Source organism: Thunnus maccoyii, chromosome 16 (genome assembly GCF_910596095.1).
Source record: "Thunnus maccoyii chromosome 16, fThuMac1.1, whole genome shotgun sequence".
NCBI classification, from domain to species: Eukaryota; Metazoa; Chordata; class Actinopteri; order Scombriformes; family Scombridae; genus Thunnus; species Thunnus maccoyii.
Window position 1 is genome coordinate 28,777,408 of NC_056548.1, and position 26,966 is coordinate 28,804,373.

The window sequence follows — 26,966 nt, forward strand, 5'->3', positions numbered from 1 at the left end:
TACAATATCAATTATGTGTTCTTATCTGGTGCAAGGCCAAATGTGCCACATCAAAACAATAAATTAATCATTTTTGAGAAAAAGCTGTCAGTTGCCAAATGAGTCATAAAGGCAGAGATGTTTGAGCAGAGGATTATTTCATCTTCTTCACAAGGCAACATAGCGTAGGCGTGAAAATGAAAGTACACATGTGGGCTGCTAGACGCCCACAAAGTTTCCATAGAGGAAAACTGACATGATTAACATCACCTTTATGAAATGCAGTGAATCCTGGCAGTCTTTCATATGTTTTGTATTGCAGGGAAACCAAAAGCAGCACCATGTTTTTGGAAGTACACTACAGTGAATCAACATGGAGTCACACTACAGCAAAATAAGGAGCTTCAATGAGCCAGATGTTGATCTCATCCTTAGACTCAGGATACTAGTTTCCCATGTTCCTTTGCAGTATGTTGTGTTGGCATATCATCACTCTCCTCATATCTCTTTCTCCTGTCACACTTAACATTGCAGTGACGGCACTGACCTTATTAACCAAAAACCATGAGAAGGTCCAGTGAATTTGATTCCACCTCTCTGACGGTTACGGATGTGGCGGAGGAGGACTGTCCCTCCCCAGGGAGCTCCTCCATGCTCATCTGTGTTTCTTGACACTTCCATTCCCTCCCTTCAGCTTGGAGGCTGGGCTGACATCACTTTGCCTTAGGGTGCTAGGGAAGCGTAAATTGGATCAGGCTTGTCAGATTTCAGGGAAAGTGAGGCTAGGTTTTGCTGCGTGAGTCATGCTCTGGATGGGAACGCTGCAGGAATTCAAATGGACTACACTGGGAAGGCAGCCAAGCTAAACAGAAATGAAGAGATAGGATCAAAACAAAAAATAAAATGCTCTTGGCTGCAGATGTAACCCCTCAGTGTTTACTACTGGGTGTAAATCTGATACAGCCTAGAGTCTTGTGATTTATCTAAAAGGCATTTAGGAACAAGCTGCTTTATCCAAACACTAAACTGAACTCCATTTCTCCCTCGTAATAACAAGCAATCTGCATTTGGATTTGGTGAAACACAGGTTAATGTAGATGTAAATGCAAGTATAGAAATTAAAATGTGACCACATCTGGAGGTGGTCTGGTTCACACTGTAACTGTAAACTACTAATCTGACACAATTCAATTTTTATGAGCTACTTGATTCTAATACTGAAGGTTAAAATATATAAGTTTACAGTGATGCTTCTTCCCTCACCAACTGTCTTTGATGAGTACAAACATTGGCTTGCAAAGAGCAAACAGCCTGTTAACATCCAAGTTTCATTTTGGCCTGCCAAAAGTAGTAAAAAGTAGCTACGTTTCAGCAGCTTACCTTAAGGCAGATGTCTGTATTCATTTCTGATTTAAAATCCACAGGAAAAGGCGCATATTAAAAGATTGATCTCGGATTTTATGAATCGATATTGATTTGAATAGATTTGGACCGGATAATTGACTTTTTAAACCCAGCCCTCTCTGTGAGTATCTGTCTCTGCAGTTTGGTGGGTGTTAATTGGACATGATGATGCTAATTAGCAGAAGCCCCAAAGACCCTCAACAGCAAGCACTAAGTGTCAAACAGAAATGACTAGATAACATGGTGCTTAGTGCAATTATCACTTCTACTGCTGGTAACAGACAAAGTTGGCAGTTGAAAAAACAACACATGAAATAATGTCCCACACTGTACTAAAATACACTAGGAGCAAACAACCATATGCAAGAATCATCCATCTGAAAATAAATGTCTTTTAACCTTTAAACCATTGCGACAGTAATAAAAGGATTAAATATATGGTACTGTTATCATTGGTGTGTTTGAAATTCACATTATCAGAGCAAAGTGCCTGCAGTTAAGCTCTTAAAACACTGAAAAAGACAGGAAGAGGATGCAAAGCTCTTTGTTCTGAGGCTGTAGAGCTATACCAGAACTCTATTTCTATGCAACATTTTACAATAAATTGAAACATGACTTCTCTATCTTGTTGGGCAGAGCAGAGAGCACATATGCCAATTACTCAACACATACTGAGAAATGTGCTACAAATATAGAAACGCTGAAAAACACAGAGGAAATGTTTGATTAAAAAACTGATTATGTCAACACATTAACAGTGATGTTGGAAAATTGGCTTAGTTTCATTATTTCAATTGCTTAATTCCAATATTATTGGAGATACTGGCTACACGCCTTCTAACGTCAGCTTATTAATTAGTATCAGAAACAGCTGTAGAGTCGTAGCTTAGATATGTTGTTGAATAGGATTTGTAGCGTTTCATATATATATGTGTACTTGTGTTGCGTGTTTTTGCACTGTGCATCTTTATGCTGCATGTTGTCAAATTGATGAATGTATGTCATGTTTCCCTGTTGGTCTATGAACAGTTGATATAATCTGCCACTAGTTGTCATTTTAAACAGTACAGTGGTGGCCTGTGCTAGCTAAAAATGAGGAGCCTGATAATGTTACCTGACTGTTTTCCAGACTTCTGTTTGCTGATAAAAAGGTAAGTTAGGTAAAAAGGTTCCCTCACAGATTTGTTAGCACTGGGGCCTATTATTTTACCAACTGGAAACTGGAGCCAACACAGAACCAGTTAGTGGAAACTAGCTCTAACTTGGACAAAAACAGCCTCCTCATTCATCTTCATTCAGCTTTCATAAAATATGTGGCCCTAGAAGCTTGGTGATGTAGTAACTACTCAAAGGTCTAGATGGTAAATGCTATAGCTAGTGAGCTAACCACCAACACGATAGCTAGCTGGGAACATGCTGCTTGAGTCACTTCTTTATAATTGTCTCTGTACCCCCAGTTTACTCCCCTCTGGCCTGTAGCCAAACCTTAAGCACCACTGCCCCATATAAGGGTGAGATATTATTTGGCACTGGAAAACTTTAAAGGACCAGCGTGTAAGATTTAGTGCCATCTAGCGGTGAAGTTGCAGATTGCAACCAAATTAATACCCCTCCCCCTCCAAGCGTGTAGGAGAACCTACAGCGGCCATGAAACTTGCAAAAAAAAATACGAAAGGCCCTCTCTAGAGCCAGTGTTTAGTTTGTTCAAACCGGGCTACTGTAGAAACATGGTGCAACATGGTGGGCTCCGTGGAAGGGGACCCACTCCCTATGTAGATATAAAGGGCTATTTTTATGGGATTATACACTAATAAAAACATACTGATGAATATTATATTGCATCCGTTCTGCTTGATGCCACTAAATCTTACACACTGGACCTTTAAAGGGGATACTGAAGAAGCAAGCTAGCAGGTAGGAGTATGTGCAAAAAGGTGACATTTATTAACAGTAGTATTAATGAAAAAGAGGCAAGAAAGATGACACATTCAACAAAAAAGTAAAAAAAAAAAAAACAAATAATTTCTGCAGTGTCACAGCAAGCTGCCAACTGCTCTTTCATACTGACCGGTGAATGGCATTTCACATTATCAGCCTCACATAAAAGGAACCTACCACCTGCTGGGGTAAGTATGGGGCAAGCTAAACAGATATGAGACTGTCAGTATACAGAACAACACACAAATAGGATTTCTCTGTTACCACTGAGGGTCAGTATAAGATAAATAAAGAGTTTTTTGAACTGTGAACCATGCAAAGCTACTCTAGTGAAATCCAAAAATAAAAACATAGAGCTGGAAATGAGCATAATAAGTCCACTTTAATGAACTTGAGATGCTTTTCATATGGTACAAAGCAGCTGCGGACAACAGATACTGTAAGAATCATCCACATTCATTTATAGATCAATGGAGAGTGATTTAGTGACTTTCCAGCTTCAAGCACATTAAACATTATTTTCTGTGCTGATTTTGGTTGGAGAGTGTTTAAGTGCAATATATTATTTATATTTTAAGCATTAATCTGTTGTTGCAGCATGTCTGCAGCAAGTATTTAGTTTGAAAAAAGTTGAAAAAATCATGGACACAGGTCAAGAACCTTGTAGTGGTACAAGGCTGAGTGGTACAATCCTGCCAGTATAAACAGCCATGTTGTACCTTGGTGTACAAGCAAACTTCTCATTTCATATTTCATCCTCTCATCAGCACCCTGTAACAACACACCCACACTAAAGCAGCTCCATGTATTGTTTTGCTGCAGTGCTGTTCGGGCTGAACGCTGCCTCAAAGCTAGCCACTTTTGCAAAGCATGACGACGTGTCTGTTTATCGCCTCTACTGCTAATCCTTCATAGCACACAAACCCTAATTGCATCACATCAAAGCCAGAACCATGTCTTCCCTCAGCAGACATGGAGATGAATCTGAGAGCATGTTAATGTGTCTCGACAGGTGGAACCTCCACAACATCAAGCAGCTTTTACAGCTTCATCGGCACAGTTACATCAGCCCACGAGCAGCTTGAGAGCCCTGCTCAGGCCAGGAAACACTGACAAAATAGAAACTGCACTATGTGCCATCAGGTAGTTTGAGTACACATGGGAATTGTCCCTTCAGTCATCATCTGTGATGTGAAAACATCATATTTGCACATGTTCAAGGAAATAAAAAGTAAGTGTACTGGTCATAGTTCAACAATAAAATCCTGCGCTGTGGAGCCTCTCTCCTGATTGGCTTCTGACAGTGCACTTATTCAGTGCTGATCACAGTGGATGGTAGTTGAAGAAGCTGTGCCAGCTAGAGCTGCAACAATTAGTCGACTGATTACTTGATTGACAGAATATTAATCAGCGACTATTTTGAGAATTGAATAATCATTTTAGTAATTTTTAAGCAAAAATGCCCAAAATTTGCAGTTTTTGGCTTCTCAAATGTCATCACTGTAATGCTTTTCTATGTCATACATGATAGTAAACTGATGTCGGACTGTTCGGTCAGACAAAATATTCAACATTAAAATTATTATAACAGGCATTTATCACTATTTTCTGACATTTCATGGACAAAATCATCATTTCAATCAACCTGCCATGTTGCTCTCCTGTGTTGCTCTGTTCACAAAGAGCAAAGAAAAGGCTGGAGATTAACTGACGTGAGATTTGAATCATAGGCTACTAGATGATTAGTTCTATAGGCTAAATGTTACAAATGTTGAAATTCCTCATCCCTCTGAATGAAGTGAAGACTTACTGTGTGGAGCTGGTTCCACTACAATGTGAGAAGCAGCTGATTGGTTGTCAGTTTCAAAAAACATACGCGTGCTTATGTGTGTTTTCATTCACTTGACTTCGATGCACTCAGCAACCCCTTAAAGCACATGATCCCACATCAGCACACACACACTCATTGAGAGTGTTTTGATGATGTGGGCAGCCAAACTTCTCTCAGTCTTTCTTTAGTGACCTCACACCCTGCACTGGTGAAACATGCAGTATTATCCTCCTCACTGGATCAGCTCTTTCTGCAGAGCAGCACAGAAGGAGGTGAAGCGGTTCTGGGTGTCGTCTTTAAGTATAACAATGGATCCCCTTCCTTCCCCATGTCGCTCCGGGTTCACTGGGTTCACTCAGTGAATGGGTGACAGTGTTAATGGGACTTGAATGCATTCCAAGAATAAACCTCATGATGATGTTTTTGCATTTTGTGAATATTTTTCTAAAGCATGGGATAGACTCATAACCTCAGAGTGTATTCTATATGGATTGCAGACTATTGGCACTAATAGATGTAGATTTTGTTTTGTTCTTGACTCGATAAGAAAAAGTTCACTTTAACTTGTACAATGTTGGCCCTCCAATAAACAGTTCTGAAAAAAGTGGACCCTTGCTGACATCTGTTAAGCTAAGTAGAATAAATAAAGTTATATTTCATAAAATACAACAACTATACCTCCTGGGGGCTGTTCCAGAAAGTGTGTTTAGTGATAACTCTGCATTTGCTAACCCTGAGTTGAGAGAAAGTGTTTTCCATTCCAGAAACATTATTGAAAGTGATGTGGTAAGCTCTGTTTAAATAAAACAAATCTGTCCCAAGCTTTAGACGACAGAGGATGCTGTATTGCAACGAAGGCAAATGTGTGATTTGTGATATTGAGCTCTACAAATAAAATTGGCTTGACTTGTATGATTGGTCACATTGATGGAACAGTCCTATCATGGTTTTCATATCGTATTGTAGATTATATGTTCATATTTCTGAGTGAGCAGGATTGTGGTGCGGCTGCAGAATTTCAGATCTTGAAGTTTTTCTAAGGCGTCGTGTTGTCTGAAGGTGTTTTAACAGCATTTCAGTGACATTTGCTGAAATAGTTGAAATATAATTACTGAATGCTGTTGAGTCAAGATCCAAACAGATGTCTAAAAATGTACCCTGTTTGAACCTTGATGTCTTTTCAAGCCCAAATCACCAGACTCATTATTACTGGATCAGACTGTGAGCTTACAATCGTGTCTCTGTGTAAAAGGGTTAGGGTTTATTATTTACCTACAGCTATAGTTTTTGTTGCTGCCCCGTCAGATTAAGTCGGAATAAATATATTTAAAATGTAATGTATAGGCTTATATACTTAAGATTTCACCACTTTATCATCCATTAAGAATATTCAGGTCTGGTAAATGATGAATTAACAGACAACGCTGAATAAAACTTTATTGACACTTTGACTAACTCAGGCTCTGTCACTGCTGCTGTGTTTTTAAAGATAAATGTGTACTGTCCATATATATACACGCATTCATGTTTCTACTTCCACTGGATTCAACTGGAGGCTCTGCCTTTTACATACCTGTTGCCATGGTGAATTGTAGTATTGTAGTAGTATAGCTGCTCTTTATATCAGTTTTTTTCATTCACTGCACACTTAGCTGAGTGAACATACTGAGAGTTGATTGAACTGATCAGCTGTTAAACTGAAACCTCAGAGTTCAGGGTTAGGCTCAGAGATTGTTACACCTGCTTCCTGAAACAGGCCTCTAGGGGACTTCTGGGATATGTAGTCGTGGTGTGTTTACAGCATAATTATAGTTTGTTACAACTTGGGTTTTATTTCTTTTATTTTCTTCTCATGGAGAGTGTAGATTCATTAATAAATATAAGTACTTCATTAAAACATATAATAATAATGAAACAATTAAAACATATAATCATGATAATGATAATAATACATATTTAATTTCTGATATTCATGAAGAATATGAAGACATCTGTGGTGCTTTATATTGTCTGGCGTTGATGTTAATAAGCACTTTGAAATGTCCTCTTTATATCTGCTTATAACTACATAATGTGAATATACTGCTTATTAATGCTAAACAGTGAGGACTGTAATAAAGATTTCCACATATTCTTTCTTTTTGATCAGTGAACCAGTTCAGCTGCCAGTCCTCCTGATGTGAAAAGCATGTTTAGTTTTTAGTTAATTATTCCACAGTGTGACAACGGTCTTGGATCAGAGCTTCTATCTGTTGTGTTCTCACCTCTTCACTTCTTTTATTCTCTTTCTGCATCAGCTGTGTCCCTCAGAGACTCTGATCAGACGCTCAGCGAGCTAAACAACAGATTTAGCTTTAGCTAAGCAACCCCTACATGGAATATGTGGATTTAAGCAGCGCCTAAAACAGCTGACCATCATCTCACCATCTGCCCCCCATGTCTGCACCAATCACCGGCAGTCATGCCAGATGGGTTGCCAGATCTGTGGCAAGGTTATTCACCAGATAAAGCAGAAATGCCAACAATGCCCTGGGCGGTGAGAAGTGGAGGAGCTGGAGAGACGTGTCTGGGTTTACTAGCGTACTGCTCAAATTCTACACTATCACTGTGTCATTTACACAGTAACATCCTCTACACTGTGAGGATACAAAACCCCACTCCTGTGGACAGATTGTCTCCTCATCAGGAATCTCTCACAAGTCCAAACAAATGCTGTTCAAAATCAGTTGGAAGACACAAATAAGAAGCAGCAGCCTTGGCGCTCGATGAAGCGCTTTCATGTCAGGAACGCCATCTCTCGCGCTGGGATTAGAAGATGGTTTTCTGCCATGACAAATTTGCTGCTGGTGACACTTTTCATTGTTGCAAGGTGTGAACAGATGGATCCATGAAATATTGAATGTGTAATAGTACAAAAAAAAAAGGCAGCTGTGTTCTTTTCCACATGTAGGCCAAGTCAATTTCAAAACCAAAAGAAGCTTCTGGAATATGTTGTTGCACACTGCTTTACTGACAGTGAGGAAAGCAGCATGTAGATGGAGCCATATGTACCAGTATTTCTATAAAAGCAGTAACATTGCTCTTCATGTATGACTTGAACATTTTAATATGTAAAGTCACTGCATTAACAGTATATATAGAGAATAAGCTGTGACATTAACCCTTCGCCTCTGAGGGATGCAATGTGAACCCCTGAATCTCTCCATCATAACTCTGTCTCATCAGAATGCAGACTTATCAAACACACACTGTCCCTTTACAAAGAGGCAACTTCTCCATAATCTGTTCAGGATCAGCATCAGTTTCATTTCAAATCCACTTAAAGGGATAAAAAGATGCTCCTTATAACTTGAGATCTTGCTTTATAATCATCAAATCTCTCCACTTCCTCTCCAGTAAATGTTTTACAGCTACATCCTACCTGTGTGTTGAGAAGCAAAATGCAGCTATGGACAGATTTATCATCATGTAAACATGACATCACAACTTGAGGTGAAACAGAATGAGCTCACAAAACACACTGCTGCTTGATACAGAACAATTACAATCAGCAACACAATCAGAGTGGAAATGGCTTTCCTGTGTTTTGTTTGTTTGGCACTGTTCATACACTTTCTGACATCACTAAGACTCATATTCATAAGCTCATCAACATGCTTCTCATGTTCCTGGAACTCTGACAATCTGCTCTATACGTTCACATGTGGAGATTTGTGCTGGATTGAAAACCTCTGGCGGGAAAAAAAAATCACAAAATTTGTCCTGAAAAAAAAAAACAATATATGACATGTCTGGGTGACACATACAGTGACTCTTCACAAGCTTCTACATGAAGGGAATTAAAAACAAGCAAAAAATCCCCCAGGGTTCAGAGGATTAAGGATACACACTTTAAAAATCATAAGATCATCTTTTTTTTTTTCATGCTTCCACAACAAAAGCTTCTGCTTTGAGCTCCGCAGCTTGAAAACACACACACACACACACACATGCTTTCTGACCAGCTTTTTATAAGTGCACAAAAGAGCAGAGTGAATAAGTGACCCGACGAACACAATCCAGAACACATTGTGAAACACTAAAGAGTTAAGACTTTTTGTTCTACTTGTCCAGTGAAGAAGGTTTAATTTTATGTTGAAATGATCCCAGATGAAAATGGGGATTTCCCAGAATTTGGCGAAGCTCTCGGGGAAACTCCCATTTTCATCCCAGATTATGTAAAGAGGCCGACTGACCTGTTCTCTCTGGCAGACGGGTGCACCGGCTGTCTGAGGGGGAGAAACCTGACTATGGAGAAGTGCATGTATATACAGAGATTTGGAGTATAATCGTGTAAGGTAACCTGGTTACTCTCAATAATCAGGTTTCTTGTCGTGCGTGTTAACATACTGATGTTCTTGCTAGTCAGCGTAGCTGCACTGCAACACCAGGGGGCCAGATGCATAAAGGATATGTACACACAAAAACCATGCATAAACAGGTATTTATAAAGACACCATGAGTGGTGAGAATGTTCACACCTCATGATAGTTCACACGCATCTGTGGGTGATGTGATGAGGTGGAGATGAAATATAAGGTGAGAGACGGGATCTTTTATAAAGAATTGTTTAATATATATAAATAACCAGCTACACTGATTGTGTGATTTTTTTTTTAGCGTGTACGCAGGTATTTGTAAAACGCCAATTAAAGGAGCATTTATAAAGTTAACATGAATTACATGTTTAATTTGATCATTCTTTTCATTTACACAGGAATCAACATTTTATTTTGCTTATTATTCTTTTTATTTTATTTCCTTAGTTGTTTTTTTAGATATGAGCTACTAATTATTGATGACACGTCTGAGATAATCACTGCTGACGATGGTTTACAGTCCATGTGATGAATGAATGATGTGGACGCCTCGCTGGTGATTCTTCTTCTTCTTTCCTGTTAGTTTCATTGACAGCTGTACAGACTGGTGGAGCACGCAGCTTATTCAGGGTGTGTCTTCATCCATTTCTGCTTAATTGTGGGGATGGAAATGAGGCTGGTGCATGTGCACCAAGTTCCACAATGACTGAGGTTTATAAAACACATGGCTTTATCAATCTGACAAAAAAGAATGTGTATGCATGTTTCTGGCTTTGTGCGTACACACAGTTTAAGTCATGAATCTACACAGAGTTTTATGCATCTGGCCCCTGATTGGCTGAAACAATCAACTTTATAGTCAGTTCTGGTCTCAGCCAGATCAGGACGAAAATCGGCCAGTTTTGATCAGCGGCTGATTGGTGGGCGCACCTCTAATACAGAGTCATTCCACTGCAGAGATATAGAGAGAGGTAGCAAACTCCATCCTCTGATGAAGACCTGAGATGCAGTTGAAAGCTAGTGAGTGTAATAATAGCTGACTCTGGGAAAAAACGTATTCATATTTGTTGGAGTTTTATGTCTAACATAGAAACCGGCTCTGGATCAGATAGCTGTTAGCTGTTAAGTGTAAATGCATCCAAGAAGGGTCATGGTTCTGTCCCAGTCTGGCTCTATGTCTCTCTATCAGTCCAACACATGTCCTCGGACATTTTCCCAGTTTGCTGGGACTGGACTGAGTGGCCCTTGAAGTTGAAACTGTTGTGAAATGTGATACAGCTAGTTAGACGTCTAAGATACAGCAGTGTTTATTTCACGTCTTGTGTATTGACATTCAGGGTATTTAGCAGACGTTCTTATCCAGCGACTGACAGCTGTTTGTTGATTGGTTCATTGGTTCTCTGTGTGCCATGTTTGAGGAGCTGCATTATCATGAAATGGTAGGTAAGAGTTTTCAGGCTGTGATGTGCCTGTGTGTTTAAGTTGTATTCATGTTCATTCATTCATTCATTGGACAGGTTTATGTGTGTCAGTTGATTATGATGAGGATTGTGTTTTCTGGTTTCTTGGTTTTCTGCTACTCTGGGTTTACCTCCTGTGTCTCTGTTCTGCTTTTCCCTCCACACCTGCCCTGCTCCCTGCATCTTCACCAGCCAATCAGCTCCTTTCCTGCTCTCCTGTTCCACCTGCATCTCATCCCCTCCCCACCTCCTCACTTTACTTTGTACTGAAGTCCAGCAAATATCCAGATAACAAGACTTCCTCTCCTGTGTGCCGGTCATTGTTTACAGTCTGATTAGCAACTTGAGACAGTCCAGACATTTCGGCTAATCTCTATAAATAGATATACGCATATGAATGCAGATAAATTAAAAAAAAGCTGATAAAAATCTAAATTGCCATCAGACAATAGCCAGTGGGTTCCACCTTTTTTCTTCTTCACATGGACTGGTTACCTGCATGCAACTAAAGTCTGCTCAAACGTGATTGGTCAATACTACTGAGACTACAAACGGACTACAAATGGAAACCAGAATGCTTCCAGTCTCGTCCGGTTGCCTACAGATTCTGCATTCATATGCAGATATCTGTTTATAGAGATTAGATAAAAATAGAGGTGTTGAGAGAGCGAGTGTAAGGACTGAAGAAAGCAAGAGAGAGAGAGAGAGGGAGAGAGGTACAGACAAGAAAGAAAGAAAGGAAAAGAAAGAGCCTGTGAGCCAACACATCCATCAGACATTCTGAGCCCAGTTTCCTCTGTCTGCCCTGAAGCTGACTATACCTCCTGGGACAGTCTGTACTCATCACCTTCACACATACACACACACAAACACACACACACACACACACACACACAGTTGTGTGAGTGTGAATTATGTATTGCTTTTACACAAACAGTGTCTCAGACAGCAGCAGAGAAGAAGACTACCTAAAGTCTGAACTGTGATTCTGATTTTTCAAATGAAACACTACCAGCTGTCTGCAGAATAATATTCATCCTCATGTTTCATGTTAGGTTTGGAGGTCAGCACTTATTGCTGTGATGTTTTTACATGTTAAGTTGACAATAGATCAAGAAAGGAACTGTTCATTCTAATCTATCTGTCTCCACACCACACACACACGCACTAACCAGGGTCAGGGACCGGATGCTTTTGTGCAGTACTGCTGTACTGTGGAGGGTGTGTACTGTATACTCCTCTGTGACTGGGGCAGCCCTTAATGTGACAGCAACATAATGAGGCAAAAACACTGAGCTTTGACAACATGTCATTATATTCCCGATGAACAACATGTTGGGACTGAGCTGTTGTGTAAAATTGTGAAGAATGTAACACTAAATGGGCCTTAATGTAAATTCACTAACCTATATAAATTTTACAGAATGTTGAGAGCCACAAAACCTCACAATACAGTAGAGAAGAGCTCTGGTTGAACATACTGTATATCTGAGTTTACAACAAGCTTTGAATGAATCAAAGAGGTCTGGAAGTCATCAGAAACAGTGACCTCAAAGAAAACTTGATTTGTGGAGGGGCCAATGGCGTACTAGATACTGATGATTATTTAGCAAAAATCTCATTGTGTAAATATGTTGTGAAAGCACCGATAGTCTGTCACAATATCAATATTGAGGTTTCTGCTCAAAAATATATTGTGATATTTGATTTTGTTCATATTGCCCAGCGCTATTTAATAATACAGGTCAAATGTTTTTCAAGTTTCCAGTATTTGACCAACCGTCTACAGCCATGCTAGCATGCTAGTAGCTACAGTGCTAACATCAACATGCTAACATGCTCACAATGAACACACTAACATGCTGATGTTTAGCAGGTATAATGTTTTCCATGTTCGCCATGTTAGTTTTGTGCATTAGCATGTTGTGAAAGCACTGATAGTCTGTCAAAATATCAATATTGAGGTTTCTGCTCAAAAAAATACTGTGATATTTGATTTTGTTCATATTGCCCAGCGCTATTTAATAATACAGGTGAAATGTTTTTCAAGTTTCCAGTACTTGACCAACCGTCTACAGCCATGCTAGCATGCTAGTAGCTACAGTGCTAACATCAACATGCTAACATGCTCACAATGAACACACTAACATGCTGATGTTTAGCAGGTATAATGTTTTCCATGTTCAACATGTTAGTTTTGTGCATTAGCATGCTAACATTTGCTAATTAGCATTAAAGACAAAGTACAGCTGAGCGTCTACTTGCTCATAAGCCAAAGAAACGGACAAAATGACATTTTTTTCATTTAACCAAACTGCTGGGCCAACAGTTATGTCGCTAGCTTTCACCTCTTTATCTTCTAGTTTTTCTTTCTGAGTAAAAATAATCTTCCACATTACAGTGACTACTATCCTCCCTCCAAAAGCCCACTAAAGCTATGGTTCAGTCCATTCCCATCAATGTAACTGAACCTAGTTGACTACAGAGCAGTGTGAGCAGAGCTGAGAGATGGAAAACACAATCAGTGGGATGTTCAGAACAACAGAACGTACAGTAAGGCCTCTTGACAGACATTTCAGTGAAATGCTTTGACTTCACTGTGTGTGTCACACACAGGGTGGAGATGAACATCCTGAAACATCACCATTAACTCAATCTGGCTGTGCACATGTCCAGAATAGATGCATATAGATGCACACAAATGTGCATATAGGAAACACTAACACAGTATAGACGTGTGTCTCACACACACACACACACACACACACATCCCCCTCAGGGAGTATGTCCTCACATGACAGAGTGAGGATGAAAATAGACTGAGGGTACAATGAGTACTAGTTGCTGTGCTTAACCCTTTGAAATCACAGGAACAGCACTTCAATGAATAAGTTTAGAGACTGGCCAGACATGCAGAGATGTGAAAACTGATGCACATTTGTTTCTTCACGTTCATGCTTACTGCTGACGCACGGCAGCGTTGTCAGCGATGGAGGCAGTGTGCTTTCACAAACGAGATAAGAGAAGTGGATTTGAAATCAAGTTTAGCCTGGACTGATGTGTTGAAGACAGACATGTGGATATTAGAGCTGCAACGATTAGACGATTAATCAAGTCCACAGATAATGAATTGTTAATAAGTCTAGCTTCTCCAGTGTGAGAATCTGCTGCTGCTTGACCAACATCCTGAATATCTTTGGGACACTCAAGAACAGTGATTACCAACCGAGGTGCTTGAGCTATTTGAAATAACATTTAGAGAGAAGAGAGAAAAGCCCTTTATTAAGATCATCTGTAAATATGTCATAGAACAGTTCATTTTGTTTTGTTTTGTTTTGTTTGTGTTGCACAAACATACTTTTTGCACATGCTTCTGTATACACTTTGTATATGTATTACCATAACATGCATGTTTTGTAAAATAGTGGTGTCCTGTAATCCAGTGTGGGATGGGCCAAATGTTTGGCATGACACTAAAATAAAAAATAAAAAATAAAAACTATATAGAGAGATGAAGTTTAGTTGTTGTCTAGTTAGTGAGGTAAAAGTCCTGGAACAGACAGCTGGATGAACAGATACAGAGCTGAAACTACACAACTACACATGCAAACTTGACCCAACTGACCCAAACTTTAGTATTGCTTTATTTATTCAATCAATTCAAATATGATGGGCGGGGTCCATGGCAGGCTATAAATATTCTACAAGAGTATTGTGTGTTACACATCTTGTTGTAAATAAAAGAGTGTCTAGTTTGTAGTGATGTCAGTGGACTGTTTAAACCAGTCACAGCAAGGAAAGCACAGGTGTAATGAACACGTATACTGGCTGTGTTCCAGGGCTCTGGCATGGCAGGCAGCCATCATTACTGTTATTCATTACACCTGTGCAGTGACTGTTAACGTGTCTGCAGCGTCATACTGCACATCTCCTCAATCATTCATATGGCTCTGGAATCACATCGCTTGTGGAAATGTGGATTGTGTATCGTAGCTCATTTCATGCAGCGTGGCGGGTTTGTGATGGGTCAAATTTATACAAAGATAAGCTAGCTTTTAAAAAATGATTTCTGTAGTAGATAAGACAATGAGCTCAAAATAGTACTTTGTTTACAAAATACTACGTTTCCCAGTAAAATGAAAAATCATTACACAGCTGTTTCTCCAGCTAACCCACAGATTAACAAACTACTGAAAGTTACAATAAATATCTCAGTTTAAACTAATACTGACATCATTAGTTTAATATGAAGGTTGCTGCTTTTCTCTGTTTTATATCTTTGTAAACTTAATATATTGGGTTTTATACTGTTTGTCAGTTCAATTAAGCAGAGATGTTAATGAATCTGTTAGTCGGTTGATAGAAAATGAATCAAACTATTTTGATAATCGATTCACTGTTTTAGTAATTTAGTTTTGGTCAGACAAAACAGGATGTTTGAATACATATCCTTCAGCTGTGTAAAATTATATCACTATCTCCTGACAATTCTTCAACTAAACAATGACCAAGAAAGTCATTTTTTCCCCTTTTGTTCTCTTTTGTGTAGTGACACTCAGCTGAATTTTCAAAGTAAAATGTCTTCATAAGTCTTCCACACAGCAAATATTTTCTATTGGTGTACTCAACCATGATTTTTAGTTTTGAAAAAGTCTCAATTTACCCAGATTTCATAGCAAATATTTAATAACTAGACATCTTTGTGCAATGGCTGAATGAAGACATCTAACTGGTTAAAGTCTATCTTTGTGAAAGTGACCTGTTTGACTGTCTAGCCCAGAGCAAGATACTGTATCTCAACAACTGGCCAGATGATTACTGACCTAATATCAACCACCTTTTACCTGGCCAAGAATTTCACTCCAACAAAAGGAATATAAAAAGTATGTGCATGGACATTTTCAAAATCCTCCTATAAATGATTCCTAATGGTTCTGATGACTCCCTGAATTCTCCTACAGACATCAGGAGCATCAGATTTCCATACATATTCATGCTCTACACTCCACAAGCTTTGCTCTAACACCACCTTACATTCCTGCTTAAGAGTGATTTAAATAAGAATTCTGGCAATTTAGTATTGCATTCCATAAAGTTGGAGAACCTGCAAAAGACCAATTAAAAAACAAACGGTCAAAATCTGTGCTGCAGAGGCTGAGATATCCTGACTTTTAGCCCTTATGGGTCCAAAACGCTGGATCCTACAATTCCCATAATGCAACTCAATAACATCTTTTGTCTGATGTCTCTGCCAGGTAAACGTCTGTTTTTGAAGTCCAAGACCCCAGTTTCAGACTTTACAGAACATGTCATCAAATGTATTATTTTTATAAGGAAAATTATTTTTTCATTCTTTTCTCTAACATCACTCGTGTATAATTATTACACATATCTTACTTTTTTTTTTAAAAACTCTACTCTTTTATTATTATTAATGTGTTTATATGTTCAAGTATTTTTCAACTTAAGAAGTACTTTTAACTTAGTAAAAGTACTGGTTCCACTAGCCAATTATTGGCTATGTGAAATGAATATTTCATGTAATGGCCAGTCATTGCTTGTTTAATGTGTTGACGTTAATGGTTAAAAGTTCTGAAAAAAGGATATGCCCCTTTTAAATAATTCTGTATGTTTTGTGGACGATCCTGTTTTCAATAATATAACTCCGGACAAGAAAGTAGGCAATATTTACAGAAAAGCAAGAGAGATATTTCAGTAGTCTTTGCTGGATAGAACTGTCTGCAGCAGAAGCGCTGGTGGTAAATATTTCATTGGCCTCAGTCACCTCTCATCTGCTCCATTCAGCTGAACTGTATGTAAACCATGAGAGAGAACAGACCCCCCCCCCCACAACCATTACAACCAAGTGCTGCCTCTGTGCTCTGATGTAGCTGTTTTCCTGTTAGGAGAGAGATGGAAGAGAATGGCTTTGTATGAAGGAAGGATAAAAGGATAACAAAGAGCTAAACTGTTCACAAGAACGCATGTTCACAACGGCTTGAACAAGTCATATAAACAGCTCCAGTTACAATATATTCTCTTAATTAAAGGCGTGCGTGTTAATTAGATATTACATTTCTATGTACTATATTAACAGGGCTTCACTGAGAAGAAGACCTCATTTATTCATGTTTTAGACCTGTGAGGTCGCGAATTGTCATGTAGGTGAAGCGCAGAGCATTTAGACAGATTTTCACAGTCATACACAGCGGTGAACTAAAACAAGATAAACGACATATAGTCCCCACGCGCGTTCTTGCTTTATTCCGTGGTGGGTGTTTGCTGCTCGGCGGCTGAGGGCGGGAATGAGGGGGTGGGAGGCTGGGTCCTTTGTCCCTCTGCAGCCCCCTCCTCCCCCAGCATGACAGGAGCGCCAGCCGCGGTTGTGGCAGCATTTGTCTCCCGTGCAAAACATGTGTCCCCTCGTTTAGTCTACCTTGCTACATGTTATGGAATTCACTGTGAGCATGATGTACAGTTAGCTAATAATAACTGAATGAGTGAAATAAAAGACCGTCAACTTCCTTGTAGAATTAACGGACGCGTGTGCTCTGTCATAGTGACTCCACTCACGGGGTTGGTCATTTACTGACATAAAGCACCATAACGTTAGGCGACTAGTGTGTACCAAGCAGCTACCACGATGTCCATTCTTCCTAATGATATGAACCGGTGTTAGTATTTGGGGTTTTTGTGCATACATTTCTTTTTTGAAAAGTTGTGTCTTTAGCAAAACTAGCTGTCCAAAAACACAAAGCCACTTTGCTATAGCTTCTAACGTTAGTTCCCCGACATTATATCGAGGCTCAGGGAAACACATTTTTGAGCGAAACACATTGAGGCACAACATCTAACTGTTAGCTAAGACACCAAAACAGCATCTCTGCTAACCTGCGAAGACAGCACGGTGTGAAAACCACAGCAGGTAGAAACACAGAGACACCGTTAAACCAACTCCAGTCTGACTACAACACAAACAAGTGAGTGAAGCCAGTGCGAGCAAACAGATTAGTAGAGACAAATCCAACGCTGACAAGCGGCTCATGTAGTCTGCTTTATTCAAGCGTAGTAAAACCCAGTGGCTGCTTATTATCCTTGTAACGCGGGCACCCACTTACCCGTTTTTCCTGCTCGTCCGCGGTCAGTTTCCTCAGAAATAAGAGTGAGTCCACATTGTGTTTTATCTCCGCAGCTCTCAGACAACAAGAACCGCTGATTTTAAAAGACTGTAGGCATCAGTCGGTGTGTGGTAGACGGGTCTCTAGTATGTGTGTGTGTGTGTGTGTGTGCGTGTGTGTGTGTGTTAGAATGAAACGCCTTTTCTCCTCCAGGAGCTGCATTGTTGACATTGGCTTCCTGACGTCATGCTGGCCCTCATTCACAACAACGGCCACCCCCCCTGCTCTTAGGTAGTGGAGCCCCCGCCTTGTGATGCAGCGGAGATGTTTGGTGAATAACGCCCCCACTACTACCGTGCAGCAGGGTTGACTTCACTGTTACACCCGGAAACTTTGTCTTTTTTATGAATTATTTTCAGTATTGATTCATCTAATTATTTTCTTGATTTATCAAATATGCGTTTTGTATATAAAAATGGCTAATAGAGAAATAATTCCCATAGCACAACACATGTTTTGTGTTTTGTGTTTGTTTGTCCAAACTCAAAATACATCAGTTTACTACCATATCTAACAAACAAAGGAATCAAATTCTCATATGAGAGAAAGTGAATGTTTGGCACCTTTGCTTGAAGAATTACATCATCAAGTGTCTATCTATCTATCTATCTATCTATCTATCTATCTGTCCATCCATCCAGGCGTTTGTCTATGTAGGGCCAGCCCTATAAATGCATCTGTCCCTTACTGAGTGATGAAGTTACACCATTGGTCAGACAGCCAAGTATCCCAGAATGCATTTTGCACTAACCGGCTGCGACCATCAATGGCGGACATTTTGAACCAGGCTAAAAACTGTAATTTTCTCTCTAGGACTGTTAATATGGCACTTTGTAAAGTTTTAATGTTTTTTCAGGCTAGAAAGTAACCATTTAGATTTAGATGTGGAAATTTGCCCCAACGTTTTTGATGATGTGAAGAGTTTTTGGCACACTTCCCGGGGGCTTGGTCACCACAGGTCGCCACTTCCTGTATCTGTCGTTTCAAATTAAAAGCCCTCTAGTGTTTCATACACGGTCCAGCCATATACCAGGTTTTGACCTAGTCTTGTTTGATGTGCATAGGCATTTTTCATAGCAGCCATTTCGACTTGCAATAGCAGGAAGAGCACAGGTGTTACTAATAACTGTAATGATGGTTCAGTTGTATGCAAGTGTCCCAGTAATTTATTTATTTACACTTGTGCCTTTCCTCCTGTGACATGTCAAAATGTCTTGTTACATTGTCTGCCACAAATAAATCAGTGGTCACAAGGAGATTTTTTAAAGCTGATTTTGGAACAGTATCTTTTTTTATTTTCAAAAAATAAAGATATATATATGTGTGTGTGTGTGTGTGTGTGTGTGTGTGTGTGTGTGTGTGTGAGTGTGTGTGTGTGTGTGTGTACAGGTCATAAACATGCATGCACAAATTGTCAGAGGATGGATGCTCTCTCAGATCACTTAGTATGAGTCCCTGTAAATCCTGAATATTTTGTCTGTGAATGAGACTTTTGTTGGCTTTCACTAACTGTCAGTTTACTGAGTTTTAGTATTTTTGAATTTAGAATTATATCATTTTTAAACTCCTACAGCTATTACTGTAATATTCATCCAATGCTTTGTAAGAGCAACATACAATAATGTAATGCACTGATGTACTTTTCTATTTAATTTTTATGTGTGTGTGTGTGTCTTAAGGTTCAGTTTGTCAATACTGAAGTTCATGTATTGCAACATGTTGTATCATCCAATGGTTCAATAAATAAAAAAAAGAATAGACCTTTTTCACAACAGACATTTTGACTTGTTAAACAAAGGTGGAACTCATAACATTGAATTGATGCATCTTTAATGTTGTTCGTTCCACCTGTGGGTTTCCTAAAATGTCTGCTGTGAAAAATGTCCAAGAATCTGATTCATCCGGGAACAATAAAGAAACTGTCAGTGCTGTGTTTGAATTTTCAAGCAAAAATGCCAAACATTCACTCGTTCTCTCTCTTCCATTGTGATGATTTGCTGCTTTTCTCTGCTTTACATCTTTGTGAACTGAATATCTTTGTTTTCTCATTACATTAAAGTAACAGTCTCAAAGATCTCTGCTTTGTTCTCTTTGGCGGCACCTATGGCGATAAGCGTTAATTACAGGTGTGTTTTTGGACCTCACTTCCCAGAGATCCAAACAGTACCACCTGTGTGACATCAGTCAGCTGGCAGTTGGCAGAGACTGGAAAAACAGTACGCCCCTTCACACACAAGTGAATTGAAGAAAAGTGTTAACTTCCTTAACTAAAACTATGACTAAATATGTTTGTCAACTACCTTTTATTTCAATGACTAAGACAAGACGATGACGAGACTGTACCAACATCTTTAAACACTGTCTGACTTTATCAACATGCAATATAGTTGACAAAAAAAAAACTACAATGTAGTTTAAAAAATAAATACTTTACCAACTTTTCTGTCTTTATTTTCATTGACAAAAAAGAGGAGGCAAAATATTATAGGCTGGTTTTTTTTCTAAAGTACAATCCAAATATCCTGTTCATTGGATGGCATGTGCAGCAGTTTCATGTCTTGTGCTGTGTGTGCCATATCAGAACTACACCAGCACAATGAGCACAGTGAGGAGTACATCAATTATTACAGAAAGCAAGTTAACGTTAATAATGACAACAACAGGGCTTGGGAGAAAGAAACAAGCTGACGTTTGGGCTCTTTTCATTACATTGAGGCTGAGAAAAAAACCCAAATCCATTGCTTTATCAGAAGGGAAGCAAAGAGGCCATAAAATAGCTGGTGAGAATACCACAAACCTGAAGAGACTCACCACAGAGAAACTGAGGTAGGTTCACATCTTGATGTTAAGGTTAGGTTGGTTTTAAGTTATATTAAGCCAACTATAAGGCAGTGGTGTTACATTATGTAGGCTGTGTTTTACAGCCAAACCAAGCTCAATAAGCTAGGCTAACAAATTGTTGTGAAGAAACTGAAAATGAGCAACAAAGGTAAAGTAGGAATGACTATGGTCTCTCCAGCTGATCCAGAATGCAGCTGCACATGTACTGACTAGAAAAAGAGATCATATTTCTCCCATCTTAGCTTCGCTGCATTGGCTTCTAGTAAAATCCAGAATATTATTTACAATCCCTCTCCTCACCTACAAAGCCTTTAACGGTCAGGGCCATTACATCTTAAAGAGCTCATAGTACCCTATTACCCCACTAGAACACTGCGCTCCCAGTATGCAGGCTTACTGGTGGTTCCTACAGTCGCCAAAAGTAGAATGGGAGGAAGAGCCTTCAGCTATCAGGCCCCTCTCCTGTGGAACCATCTTCCAGATTCGTTCCGGGGGGCAGACACCCTCTCTACGTTTAAGAGTAGGCTTAAAACTTTCCTTTTTGATAAAGCTTATAGTTAGGGCTGACCAGGCTCACCTTGGACCAGCCCTTAGTTATGCTGCTATAGGCCTAGACTGCCGGGGGACTTCCAATGATGCACTGAGCTCCTCTCTCCTCTTCTCCATCTGTATGTATTCATTTACTATTAATGCATGTTACTAACTTGACTTCTTCCCTGGAGTTCTTTGTGCTTTCTCATCTGCAGGAAACCCATTAAACCATACTGGCCCTTCTCCATGACTTCTGCCCTTCTCCAGCTGTTCCTGCTGTTGTTGCTGTTTGTTGATGCTAGTCATGTATCTATTGTTGTTGTTGTTGTTGCTTTTGTTGTTCTGCTTCTCTGTGTCCCCCACCCCCCCTCTTAACCCAACTGGTCAAAGCAGATGGCCGCCTACCTAGAGCCGGGTTCTGCTTGAGGTTTCTACCCGTTAAAGGGGAGTTTTTCCTTACCGCTGTCACCAAGTGCTTGTTCATGGGGGAATTGTTGGCTCTCTTTCTCTGTAAATTAAAGAGAACGGTCTAGACCTGCTCCAAGTGAAAAGTGCCTTGAGATGACTTTTGTTGTGATTTGGCGTTATATAAATAAAATTGAATTGAATTGAACTGAATAGTTTAGACATAATGTTAGATGGGCTAGTATCACTCAACAATGGGACATTGCTAACGTTAGTTGCAATGGCTAACCATTTGCTTAAAGCCATGTTATACAGATTGTTTTCAGTAGATGTTTTTGTAGGTAGCTAGTTTGTGTATCATTCTCAAAGCCCTAAAAACAGCTTTTACAGCATGTAGTCTGCAAAATACAGCAATTAATAAGCTAGTTAACTTTTAAAAAAGACAAAAATGTCAACAGTTTTCATTGACTAAAACTATACTAAAATAGTTACTTTTCTTTGACTAAGATAAGACTACAATGCTCGGACTTCTAGTTAACTAAAACTTGACTAAAAACAAACAAACAAAAAAAAGGAAAACTAACAAGGACATTTGACACAGGACTAAGACTACATTAAAAATAGCTGACAAAATTAACACCAGTTGAAGACATGGATGCATTGTGTTAGTGCGTCTGTTGTGTTAGGTCCATCTACCCTCTCTGGCGGACCACCCACTGCCAGTGATGGAAAAGGCGTCACTAACTGTGCACCGCTTTGGATTTTGCCCGCGAATGTTGCCACCGACACCCAGTTCATAATACCACAAATGTAAGGGCTTTCATCAGGATGGCATTTTATTATGAGCATGTAAGCATGCTGATATTAGCATTTAGCTCAAAGCACTGCTGTGTCTAGTGTGTCTTGTCACACACTTTTGCACAGGTGAAACTAATGCAAAACATGCAGTTCATGTTCTTGATAATATTAGTTTAATAAAGCACAACTTGGCTTCTTTTGTTACTAGTTTTCCTGAATACCTTGATGAAAAGCCAGTCATTTTGGCTTCCAAAGTGGGGCAGGACAGAAAAGGTATGGGAGCAACTTGTCTAAAGTAAGGTCAGAAATAATGACAAGTGCTGATCATACATTCCCAGAGATGTCTTCAGATTGCTTATTTTGTCTGACCAACAATCAAAAAAATCACAATGTTCTATTTACATTGATATGAAGTCTGAATAAATCTCAGCATCACAGTATTTAAATTCTTGCTATCAAATATTCTTTAATGTTGTTTTATTTTATATCATAACTGATTAATAATGTCAGGGATTAGTTGGAGTTATCATATGTTGATATTTGATTGCGCTAAGAACAAAAGGAGCAGTCTCTATAGCTACTGTATACAGGTGTAGAAATCAGAGAGTAAAACAAAGAAATATAAATGGGATCATGTAAGGAATAATTCCTGCTTGGATGAAAATTAAATCACATGTATTTGAAGCCATATTTGCAGTGAGCTGAAGCCATTCTGAACAGGACAGTAGGTACGATAGCGTTTCTATTATCGAGTGTAATCCTGAGGGAGCTGGCAGAGCTGTTACATTTTATCAGTTTGCCACAGACAGGCACCTCTTGGGCCTCATTCTGAGCGGCTGGATTCAAATCAGCCCACATTCTCAATGTCAAGATGTTATAAATAGCCAGAACTGATTTGTACAGCTCCTCTGGCAGCTACGATCAGCTCAGCGGGACGTGATGTTCTCAGGGATGGATCTAGGGGTTGCCTGATAGGCTTGGAATGGTAAAGATGAGACAAGCTAGCTGGTAGCAGACTCCTGAAGGGACAAGTACACCTCAGAGGGATGATCACACTCACTGTGTTTGTTGATACAGTGAAATTATTTGCATTCAGATAAAGATGAGTCTTGACATTACTATTGTTGGGATGTTGAACAATCACCTCTTATATACAATATGTAAGTCGCTCTAAACAACAGCCGAATGAAACACAATTTAAAATCAAATTAGTTAATTGATGAGGCTGGTTATATTTTATTTTATTAGAATATTAGAAAAGACAAAAACCAACAATGTGTTGGTTTGTCTTGCAATAGTTTCTGACTTCCCTACTGTCTCTGGCACTCAGCCTCAGTCCCACTAGTTCCTCCTGAAGATGTAATTCTCTTAAAACAGCTCACACTTTTTCATTTTTGAAAAAGACTCAGTAATTTCCTAAAACACCTGGTCATTGTAGTTTGTAACGAACAAGAGGAAACAGTAAATTTGTCGGGGACTATTTTCTGCAGTGGATTAATCCACATTTGGTGCTCTAGTAAGTATTTCTGGCAGGAGGACAGTGTGTGTGGGATTGAGTCAAAATAAACTACAGTGTGTGTGTGTTCATGGTAATGAAGGAACATGCCACCCAGTGCAACAGTGTTTAGTTTTTTGACAACAATGGAGCTATATGGCACAGAGGAATAAGATATATCAGGGTTTGATACACATGCAATACTGGTTAGTAGATCAGTTCACTGGCTGCCTCGTCACTCAGAAGACCCTGTGGTCCCTCATCTCAGTCAAGGCTCTTCTGTGTTCCTGCACGTCAGTGGTGGAATGAACTCTCCACTGAAATCAGGATGGCAGGTCACTGCCCATCTTCCACCTTTTCAGACTGTACCTCGACTACCCATGAGAGCACTCAATGTTTAGTTTCTTTTCTCTTCAATTCAACATCTACATGCTGTAACCAGCTCAGATTATGGAAAACAAGTAAATATCTGACCAAAATTATGCTCACTACAGATTAACATAACAGTACTACCAAGTGACTTTGATACCATACAATCACTGAGTGAGTACATTGAGGAAATCAGTAATTTGCCAAAATTTCCTCAAAGATAAAACTGAAGCAGTTTTCATTTTAGATCGTTGTCTTTTTTATCCAATTCTTTTAAAATGCCTTGTTTCTTTTAAATCTTATCTTAATGCCTCTGTTCACTTTAAAACATGTTTAAACTGATGTGTTGAAAGGTGCTTCACAAAAAAATGAAATCACATTCAGTCATTCCTTTTTGAAGTCAAAAATAATGTCAGTGTTTTTTAAATGTAATTTTAATATTTTTTTTATTATTAAAAGGAAGAAAAAAATGTCTGGGCAAATACCAGAAATGCTCCTCAGCAGCTGGAGGGGCATGTTAGTGTCTGTGTTTGATTGACAGCAGCTGGCAGGCTGAGCTCAACAATAACAAGAGACAAAGTACACAGACTTTGCACTGTAGCTACAATGGACATTGTGTTGTTAGCAGTGCTATTAAGGTGAAGGACCATACCAGCATCTAACTGTCCCAAAGCCACATTTTCAGGTATGTTTACATGCTGTTTAATGTGCTGCAGCTGAGCAGCTAATAAGCTGTTTAAGCTGTATACTGATGTTAGTGGTGCACTTCTTAGTGGTGTCCGGTGAATGTTTGGTGGCTCATTCAACAAGCTAAAGTGCAGGAAAAGACGTGTTCTAGTTTGTAAGTTAGATAAGAAGAAGACTTTAGTGGGAAAGCTAATGTGGGTTGTTGTTCAGAGTCTGTGGCTCTTGTGTAGCAGGATGCTGTCAGGCTCAGTGTGACCGTCTGCTCTGCCTATGATAAAATGACATGTTACAGCTGTAGCAGACAAAAAACAATTTAATTTCAGTTGGACTCAAATTACAGCAAAGAAAAAAATCATAAAACAGGAGCAGGACTACAGACAAACACCATGAAAATGGAACTGAGTATATCTGGCGCAGAGTTGCGTCTATTCTGGGAAATAAACAGTGAGTGAGAAAGCAACAGTGGTTGTTCCTATAGAAACAGCTCTTAGCTTTGAGATCTGTCTTAAATAAGTCACTTTATTTTTGTGTGTATCTAAAACTCATTAGAATAATATTGCAGTACTGAAGGCTTGCCTTAATAAAGAATTCTAACTTGCAAATGGTGATTCCTTTGTGTTTTCTCTTCCTCCTTTAAAAGGTATGAAGATGACTACTGCTGAGTGGCAGGAGCTGCTGATGTCTGTGTCGTTCTGTCATGATGGAGGGTGGTGGGTTCGAATTCAGTCCGACCTATCATCCAACATCTTTCTGCATGCGCATTTGTGTGTGTTTATGTGTGTGTGTGTGTGTGTGTGTAAAACCACATTACCACAGAGCATGTCAAACTGTTGTTGAGGGGAGTACTGGGATCTATAAAAACCACTGCATTGCTATGGAAACTGCAACCTCACATTTAAGAGAATCCTGTCCTTCACTTACACCACACACACCTCCAGTGGAAATGAATGTTAACAGCAATAACCTGCTGTAGCTGCTGATGACTCACTGCTTCACCTCATCTGTTTTCCAAATTCACCAACAAATCAAAGCAATACTCTCAACTCATTGTCATTTTATTTTCTTAAATGGCCTGTTTAAAGATATAAACTAAACTAAGCATGAAATTAGAAAATATAATAATACTTTTTTTTGTTTTAATTTATACGAGTATGTAATTAGAATACATATCCAATTACATCATGTGTTGAACCAAACTGTCCTCCAATAGCTGCTACCTATTGGTGCTCTCATCCTTCTGACCTAGATGATATCCAGATGATATACAGAGCTTGTGAGTACACTATTGAAATCTCTGCAGAGGTCTCGATAATTGTGGTACCCTACAGGTAGCCTTAAAAGCAGCCACATGTGTGTGATTGTGGTCTTCGCTTGAAGTCTGAGGTTTTGATGAACTCTATTTTAATTGGTTTTTCCATCAAATTGGAACCAAACTGTCCTCGAGAGGTTCTGGAATTTGTCTGGCATTGCAGATGTTGTGAAGTACCACACAGGCTGTAATGACTTTGCAGACCTTATAGAAATAAATCAGCAGAATTTAATTCAAAGCAACTGAAAATGTGAATAATTTTCAATACATGACAGTGTTGGCTATTTGAGGGAAATATTTAAATTACTAGGATACTGCAACACATTTATTGCTCTTCAAATTTTATTTCCATGCATAATAATTCTATGCTACTATTTAGGCTA

General features: G+C 39.2%; 1 protein-coding gene and 1 long non-coding RNA gene across 4 annotated transcripts in view; one reads left to right on the forward strand and one right to left on the reverse strand.

Annotated features, from left to right (window-relative positions):
* Positions 1-18,264, reverse strand: part of LOC121880717 (transcription regulator protein BACH2-like) — a 64,222-nt gene extending 45,958 nt beyond the window's left edge. Inside the window, exons 1-2 of one of the 2 annotated variants that reach the window (XM_042388191.1) lie at positions 18,089-18,264; positions 527-710 (exon numbers count right to left, since the gene is read on the reverse strand). In XM_042388191.1, the coding sequence (XP_042244125.1) occupies positions 527-660 (134 nt within the window). In that variant the 5' untranslated portion in view covers positions 661-710; positions 18,089-18,264. The remainder of the gene's footprint in view (positions 1-526; positions 711-18,088) is intronic. The other variant, XM_042388193.1, reaches the window with a different exon arrangement.
* Positions 16,983-20,370, forward strand: LOC121880719. Of its 2 annotated transcripts, none has more exons than XR_006091630.1 (3): positions 16,983-18,132; positions 18,302-18,419; positions 20,301-20,370. It is a non-coding gene; the product is annotated as an uncharacterized LOC121880719 (long non-coding RNA). The 2 variants fall into 2 exon arrangements; XR_006091629.1 differs by having other exon boundaries at positions 16,983-17,950.
* The last annotated feature ends 6,596 nt before the right edge of the window (positions 20,371-26,966 follow it).